The 7,459-nt window shown below is 36.4% G+C and overlaps 4 protein-coding genes across 4 annotated transcripts in view; 3 read left to right on the top strand and 1 right to left on the bottom strand.

Moving 5' to 3' along the window:
* LOC108559363 (U3 small nucleolar ribonucleoprotein protein IMP3) overlaps window positions 1–437 on the top strand; it is an 839-nt gene extending 402 nt beyond the window's left edge. The window contains exons 2-4 of the mRNA XM_017916618.1: window positions 1–51; window positions 159–334; window positions 402–437. The exon at window positions 1–51 is cut by the window's left edge and continues 131 nt beyond it. Of these exons, the coding sequence (XP_017772107.1) occupies window positions 1–51; window positions 159–334; window positions 402–422 (248 nt within the window). The 3' untranslated portion in view covers window positions 423–437. The remainder of the gene's footprint in view (window positions 52–158; window positions 335–401) is intronic.
* Window positions 438–1,320: 883 nt separating this feature from the next.
* Window positions 1,321–2,908, top strand: LOC108559334 (eukaryotic translation initiation factor 3 subunit M). The gene is made up of 5 exons (XM_017916576.1): window positions 1,321–1,455; window positions 1,583–1,762; window positions 1,816–1,910; window positions 1,964–2,592; window positions 2,656–2,908. Exons 1-5 carry the CDS (start codon window positions 1,411–1,413, stop codon window positions 2,886–2,888), a joined length of 1,182 nt encoding a protein of 393 aa, XP_017772065.1. The 5' UTR covers window positions 1,321–1,410; the 3' UTR covers window positions 2,889–2,908.
* A 370-nt stretch (window positions 2,909–3,278) lies between these two features.
* LOC108559323 (carbonic anhydrase 7-like) lies at window positions 3,279–4,594 on the top strand. Its single transcript, XM_017916565.1, has 6 exons — window positions 3,279–3,284; window positions 3,374–3,431; window positions 3,530–3,658; window positions 3,718–3,885; window positions 3,939–4,186; window positions 4,243–4,594. Exons 1-6 carry the CDS (start codon window positions 3,279–3,281, stop codon window positions 4,573–4,575), a joined length of 942 nt encoding a protein of 313 aa, XP_017772054.1. The 3' UTR covers window positions 4,576–4,594.
* LOC108559344 (carbonic anhydrase 1-like) lies at window positions 4,561–6,232 on the bottom strand. Its single transcript, XM_017916589.1, has 5 exons — window positions 5,793–6,232; window positions 5,555–5,731; window positions 5,249–5,499; window positions 4,969–5,193; window positions 4,561–4,722 (listed from the first exon to the last, which is right to left on the bottom strand). The coding sequence occupies exons 1-5, from the start codon at window positions 5,965–5,967 to the stop codon at window positions 4,621–4,623; spliced, it is 930 nt and encodes a 309-aa protein (XP_017772078.1). The 5' UTR covers window positions 5,968–6,232; the 3' UTR covers window positions 4,561–4,620.
* Window positions 6,233–7,459: the final 1,227 nt, after the last annotated feature.

Genomic DNA, 7,459 nt, shown 5'->3' with positions numbered 1-7,459 from the left:
TTAATGCAACTGCTTTCTGTAGGCGCAGATTATCCTCAGTTTTAGTAAGAAGTAAGTAATTTAATTAATTATTGAACTGCACAGAAAACTGTGCATCTATGTCTTACAATAATTTTTATAGCCATAGCGTATTTATAAATGCTGTTTTTTTTATTTAGATAAGATGGCAGAAACCATTAAATTAGCAGTGAAATTAACTGAGCAAGGACACATTAGGGTTGGCTCTGAATTGTTAAAAGATCCTGCACTATTGGTGAATCGTACACTGGAAGATTTTGTGACATGGGTGGACAGCTCCAAGATCAGGCAACATGTCCAACAATACAATGGACTTGTAAGTTTCAAAATTAATGAAATTATAAATGAAATATTTAAATTGATTATTTTATTGTCTTTTCCAGCGCGACGACTTCGAATTGTAATATTTATAGCTTTTTGTATATATAAGTTGTTTTATTACTATTTTTAATAATAAAGATCACATTTTATAAATTTTGACTATTTTTGTATTTGTAAAAGAAACATCATAATAATATTTATTGAAACAGTAAAATTTAAATTGAAACAACACAATAATATAAATATCATAAATTAAAAAATCAACTGCTTCAGAGGGCTATTGACAATAAGGCCTTCTTGCCCAAAGAAACATATTAAACCTATAGTATTTACTATAATAACAGAAATAAGAGAAACAAAGAATTACATTATTGCTATAGATTTTTTGGTCATTTAGTCCAAGTTGATTGATTCTTGTACATTGTATATAGGTATAGTTACTATTAGTTATTACAGTTAGAAATCAATGGTTCAGAATTTATTAATAATAATTTATTGGCCAGACAGGAAATACAAAAAAAAAAAAACTATAACTAAATAAATGATAATAATAACAATTAAATAATAAAAATAAGTATACATATGAAAAATAGAAGAATGAGGAAAAAAAAGCAGCGGAATAGGAACAAATGGGTATAAATCGAGGGACATTAGATATTGGAATATGGGATATTTAAAATTGGGAAGGATATTTGGGTTTCGAGGGGCACAGAATTTAGAGAGGAAGGCGATGTAGAATTTATTGTTTTTCTGAACTTCTCGGTTATTCTATATTTTATTATAGGCAACCAAATATACTTTACAATTATTATAATTAAATTAACTCATGAATCAAACGAATACAAAATGTGTTTTTAATGATCATAACTTAAAGTTCATAAATAATCAAATTAATTAAAATTTAAAACAACATTATAATAATGTCAGAGATGATGTGAATGGATGAGAATGAAGTTATTAATTTGATTGTAATGTCAGAAGATGCGTAACCAACTTCGTGTATGTTCATTTGGCTGGAAGTGATTTTGCTTAGACACACTTCTGCAACAATAAATCTGGAATATATACAAAATGCAGACACCACCGATATTCATCGACATCAGTCCCGAAGACCAGGTAAATATCAAATAGATTTCTAGTAGAAAACCTTAGGATATTCGTGTAAATACGTGGTCGGCGTCTGGTTTCCATACGCCTATAGAAATGAGGTTATAATACTAATATTTGTTGTTTTTTTTCGTAGGCACTAGAGCTTCGTGCTTATTTCAAGTCCTTGGGGGCTGAAATAACCGAAGAGAAGTCTCCAAGAGGTATTGAGGATGATTTGCACAAGATCATTGGAGTTTGTGATGCTTGCTTCCGGGAGGGTCAAGAGGTAGAAGTTGAGGCTGTCTTGAATGACATTGTTTCAATCATGGTTTTTGTAAGTACATGCTGTTTGATAAATATAGAAGTTTTACATAATTTAATTTGTAGATTCCATTTGAGAGGTCAGAGAATATCATCTTGGCATTCTGTGAGAAACTCACCAAAGCTCCAGGTCAAAAATTGGGATTAATCTGTTTGAAGGCGTTAGTATGGAGTATTCTGTAAATGTCAACTTATTAAATTATTTATATTTTAGATTGTTACTTTTGTTCCAATCTCTGGATGAGCAATGCGCAATAAGGTATCACGTTTACTATCATCTCATACTGATAGGCAAGCAAACTGAGCAAGTTCGTTTGGTATTCAAAGATATTGAAACGCTGAAACAGCAGTTCGCTCAATGCCCGCCGACCAGCGAGCAGTTGCAGAAACTGTACAGGTTGTTGCACGAAGTGTTGATCGCAAGTGGACAGTCTGAGCAGGCTGCTAAAGTTTTGGTGGAACTTCTGGGCACCTACACCGTTGAGAACGCTTCCCAGGCGAGGGAGGATGCTAGACTGTGCATCGCTACCGCTCTCGCCGATCCGAAAACGTTCCTTCTGGACCCGCTTTTATCTTTGAAACCCGTCAGTTTCTTGGAAGGACAACTCATCCACGATCTGCTCACGATCTTCGTCAGCGAAAACCTTGCAGCCTACATGAACTTCTATAAGAACCATAAAGAATTTGTCATGTCGCAAGGCTTGAACCACGAGAAAAACATGCAGAAGATGCGATTGCTCTCGTTCATGCAGCTTGCTGAAACGAACAACGAGATTTCCTTCGATGTCATTCAGAAGGAATTACAGATTTCAGAAGATGAAGTGGAAAGTTTCATTATTGAAGGTAACATATTTACATTTTAAATTTTATATGTATTGATATTAATGATTGGATCTTATTTTTTAGTATTAAAGACGAAATTGGTGAGGGCTCGCATGAACCAGTCAACGCGTAAAGTGTTCATTACCAGCACCATGCATCGTACTTTCGGTAGGGCCCAATGGCAACAGCTCAGGGATCTGCTGCACTCGTGGAAAGCGAATCTGGGATCCGTGCAGGATGGTATGAAGAACATGGCAACCGCTGCCGCAGCCGTTGACAAGAACGAAGTTATAACATATTTTATGATGAAACAATAAAATATTCAATTTTTGATTGATTTAAGACTAACAATTCATTCATTCAATGTTATTCCTGCAAATTGCAACTTTTATAGCGGACGTGGGTCAACCACAAAATAAATGATATTTTTCCACTGAAAAAGCTAAGTAACATTTATTTGTACCTAAATAACATTAAGTTAGTATAATGATGACTGTAAATTTTATCTAAATATATAAAATTTTATCCATCACCAAGTATATTTTGTAATGAATACCCTTACGTTAAATTATTCTGAAGAATGAGATGAAATAGCTTTTAATCAAAGATTTAAAGATTATAGATAAAAGACTGCACATTTGATGTTGAAATATATATGAGTGACAATGTTATCTCAAATGAACAAAGTGTCAATTGTATTTGGCGACATGATCGTCAGTGTCATGAGATTACACAAGCTCTATCAATTGTACATCTTTTATAAATGTTAATATTCTATGCACTGACGATAACTTTCATGCAGTTAGGATTAGTTTGGGGTGAGGTTTGCAAGGACCCAGATGGAAAAGCGGACAAATCAGGTATCATTGTCTTTAAATACTTTAGGAGTAAATCAATGGTTTATTAGAAAAAGTGTGTTCAAGTTAAGTATTTGTTATAAACGTAATTGTCTTTTCAGCGGAATTTCCAGCAAAAGAATACGAGTACGATGTTAGACCGAATTTGTTCATAGGCAAGGAACATCTACTGGGAAAAAGCAAATCACACGGTGATAAAACACCTTTCACCTATTCCTCGGGACCATACGGTTTATATCGGTCAACTTTTCCCAATTATGCTGTTAAGATTAAGTAAATATTATTTTAGGACCTTCCCGTTGGCCAAAATTGTATCCAAAGTGCGGAGGTAAACAGCAATCACCAATAAACATCGACATCAGTTCGTTGAAACGTATAAATTTATCCAAGCTGAAATGGAGTCCCCAATTTGAAAAGATCCCCGAAAAGCTAGCCGTTACGAATAACGAACATACAGGTCTTATTTAAACATTCAGTAGAAACGATTACTATTTTTTTTTTGTATTATAGTGACGGTAGAGGTGACTTTTCCGAAGAACGAGAAGGGATTGTTGGAGGGTGGACCTTTGACGAAGCCCTACAAATTCTCGTCTATACATTTCCATTGGAGTTCGTCAGATCATCGAGGTTCTGAACACACGATCGACAAGAAGTCGTTTCCAATGGAGATGCATGTGATATTCTATCGATCGGATCTGAACGCCACTGTCGCCATGAAGACCGACAAAGGTTTAGTGATCATCGGATATATTTTTGAGGTAGACATTGCTTTGGAAACGATTCTAGTCGAGTATGTAGACGTGAATTTTCGCAGATAGGGGACAAATGCAACGATGCTATTGCCACTCTGATGGAGGTCAGCGAGCAACTGAAGCTGGAGCCGGATAACTCCATAGATCTACAGAACGTATTTCGATTGGATTCTCTCTTCGACATGATAGAAAAGGAGTACGTGACCTATATTGGATCGATGACGACACCTCCGTGCTACGAGACGGTCATCTGGATCGTCAGCCCTTACACACTGACTCTCACCAAGAAGCAGATGGAGAAATTCAGGTCGATCTCAGGGTCTTCGAAGGGCTTCGGTGATAATTACCGTGCTATCCAAGCGCTCAACGGAAGGGCCGTGAACTTCGTCAACTAATTTAAATAGCATAATTCTGTTATCCATACATATATTTATATAATTTTAATCGTAATAATAAACGGTTCTACTGTTGATTTTCTGCACGGGCCTAGTGTTTCTCCTCATCGCACCGTCAATCGCCATTAAGCTTCTGAACCGCTGCAACTACGAACAAAATAAACACAACGGAATTAGATCGACTCGCTGCCAAACTTTCAACAATTCGAATTCAATTTATAATGTCACAATTTCAATTTAGTTGTCGTATGAATATTTGGAAGCTCTCTTTGTTTACTTCGAAATGTATTCTTGCACGATGACTTTTAACTAAATATAGAGAGCTAGAGTTTCATTAATTGAAATCACGATGAAATATGTAATTTGATTAAATTAAATTTTGTTAATACACACTTGATTCGAAGATATGCTCAGGGGTTCTGGTTGGATGATCCAATCTACGCCCTCCGTGCACGGGGGACAAGTAATCGAGCCTTGATAGAAGAAGTAGCGAGTGCGAAATGGATGGAACATCCAACACAGTGGAAACGGGTTGAGATGATACGAGCTGTTGGCGCACCGGATGAACGGCAGCACATCAACGATAGGTGCTAAATATGGATTATCCAACGGTGTCACCTTAATGAATTAAACCATTAAAACTTTGTAAAATTTTTACAATAAATCCAAGTACATCGAAGAGGTAACTTATGAAGAGCACGGCTCTATCGCGCACAGCGCAATCCAAATTCTCGTAGATCTGCTCTCCCTTGATGTGCATCAGCTGCAATTCCATGGCGTACCTCTTCGAGTTGATGGTATGCTCTGAACCCTCTTCATCAGTGGGTCCCCATTTGAATTGCGCTACATTGAAGCGATAGCTGGACTTCAATGGTCCACCGCTCACAGTTGGAAACTCATCGGTAAAGCATGTGCCGACAAGAACTTTGAAGAAATTTACCTATTACAATGTATGATTACAAATTCGATTAATAATCACCTCCGTAACCGTCATTCATAATGGTTATGCTTTTGGGCATGTTGAAGTACTGCTGGTTAAACAGCAAAGGTTTCTGAGTACCGCAAGGTACAACCATGCTGCATTCGGGCTTCACGTTAATCGGAGACTGGTTTCTGCCTTTGCTCTTGCAAAATTTGTACCTCCAGATTTCGGGATCTGCAGATTTCAAATAAAACATTAAATTGTTTGTATCTATAACGTTTCAATTTGCATGTACTATCAATTTGGTATCCTCGAAAGAATTCGCCTTCAGCAGGGTCCTTATCCTTTGACCACTTGAAGACCCATCGCGCGAATTCGCCGAAGAAGAGACCCAGGACAATGAGAACGACGACGATCACACAGACAATTTGGAAGGACGGGAAATTCTTTAGATTCACGTTCAGCAACATCTCTTCCGGTTAGCAATCATCGACAGCATCAGGAACGCGCGAAACGAGGGACCACGACGCATCTGCAAACGTCACCGGAATGACGCAGATGCCACAGCAATTATTTCTGCTGGTATAATTGATGTTGCATATCCACAGCTCTCCAGATTATACATGAGACGGATCTGTGGATCATCCAACTTTCCATTTGCATCTCTTGGATCCATTCTATCTATTATAGTCTCTGAGAAACACGAATTACAACCAAATAGATGAAATTGCAGTAATTAATATTCCCCAAATATACAACTTTCATTCGTATCTTTTGTACCCAATAAATTTTGAACGAAAAGAACAAAAGATGTCGCTTCAATAAATAATACTTAATAATACTTTTAATATATCAAAACTCTCTTTAAAATATAAATTAATCATTATTCAATATAAATTTTAAACCTGTAACTATTAGAGAAATAAAAAAATTGCTTTACAAGTGTACTTGACAAATTTGTGTTGAAAGTAATTAAACTTAGCTAAACTTAGAATTTCGCACTGTTACACTTTCATTTATAATCTGCTCGTGACACGGAAACACGGGCGAACTGGAATACAAAAGTTAACAAAAAAAAATAAATCAATAATGGAACAAAGCTGTTGTGCAAAGTTTAATGTAATTGCGAAATTGAGAGTGAGTAATATCTGTCGTAAATTTGATGTTCTGCACAGAGATTAATCGTAATTGAATGAATATTGACTTTGTTAATTGCTGCACTTAAATTGAATTTCGTGTGTTGTATAATTGTCGGTGGAGGCGCGGGGCTGAGAGTAAAAATGGAAATAATAAAATCGAAAATTCCGTTTATGAAATTTTTATTAGTAATAGTATCATCAATTAATTAAGTCCGCACTACGTACCATACGGATCGATTCTGCAGCCCCCCCAAGGTATGAGGGGGTAAATGTAGTGTGCGTGTTTGTATGTGTGCTGCATGTTGAATAAAAGGGAAATAAATAGCGCCGAAATCGTTAGTAACTAGGAGCAAAGCTAGCCACGATGTTCGACGTCTTTCACCGGATCTTTCACATTCTGGTACAAGGATATGTTTTTCTTTCGCTGCTTTAATACTAACTTATTTTTTTGTATGTCTGTTCGCTGTTCCGTTTATTCTATTCTATGCTGCACAATGCTGCGAATCGATGCGGCGGTGACTAATTCGAAATTTCGATCCTCAGGCGAACTTCGCCCGGCTCATCCACTTGCGACTCATCAGAGGGAAAATCAAACGTAAGCACGATAGTCTACGTCTGTGCACTTATCTAAGGATCCACGCAACATTCTTTCATTATCGCATCCGTTGCGTCGCTTATGATGATTATCATCGTCATTTTCAAATTCTTTTCAACGCAAAAAAAAAATAATTCCACAAGTGTTTCTCAGATAGGAAAAATAAATAAATAATTGAAGTGACAAACAACTGTTTCGACAATAACAACAAACAACTGTTCACTTTGC

This window comes from Nicrophorus vespilloides, unplaced genomic scaffold (genome assembly GCF_001412225.1).
Source record: "Nicrophorus vespilloides isolate i.1.1-1 unplaced genomic scaffold, Nicve_v1.0, whole genome shotgun sequence".
Taxonomy (NCBI): Eukaryota; Metazoa; Arthropoda; class Insecta; order Coleoptera; family Silphidae; genus Nicrophorus; species Nicrophorus vespilloides.
This window is presented reverse-complemented; position numbering and strand designations above follow the sequence as displayed.

Coding starts and splice junctions, on each gene's coding strand:
- LOC108559344 (XM_017916589.1), bottom strand. CDS start 5,967: ATGTTGCTGAACGTGAATCTAAAGAATTTCCCGTCCTTCCAAATTGTC. Junction 5,500..5,554: donor TATGAATGACGGTTACGGAG/GTGATTATTAAT, acceptor ATTTCTTCAAAG/TTCTTGTCGGCACATGCTTT. Junction 5,194..5,248: donor TCATAAGTTACCTCTTCGAT/GTACTTGGATTT, acceptor TAATTCATTAAG/GTGACACCGTTGGATAATCC.
- LOC108559323 (XM_017916565.1), top strand. Junction 3,432..3,529: donor TGGAAAAGCGGACAAATCAG/GTATCATTGTCT, acceptor TTGTCTTTTCAG/CGGAATTTCCAGCAAAAGAA. Junction 4,187..4,242: donor TCATCGGATATATTTTTGAG/GTAGACATTGCT, acceptor GAATTTTCGCAG/ATAGGGGACAAATGCAACGA.
- LOC108559334 (XM_017916576.1), top strand. CDS start 1,411: ATGCAGACACCACCGATATTCATCGACATCAGTCCCGAAGACCAG. Junction 1,763..1,815: donor TTGTTTCAATCATGGTTTTT/GTAAGTACATGC, acceptor TTTAATTTGTAG/ATTCCATTTGAGAGGTCAGA. Junction 1,911..1,963: donor GGATTAATCTGTTTGAAGGC/GTTAGTATGGAG, acceptor TTTATATTTTAG/ATTGTTACTTTTGTTCCAAT.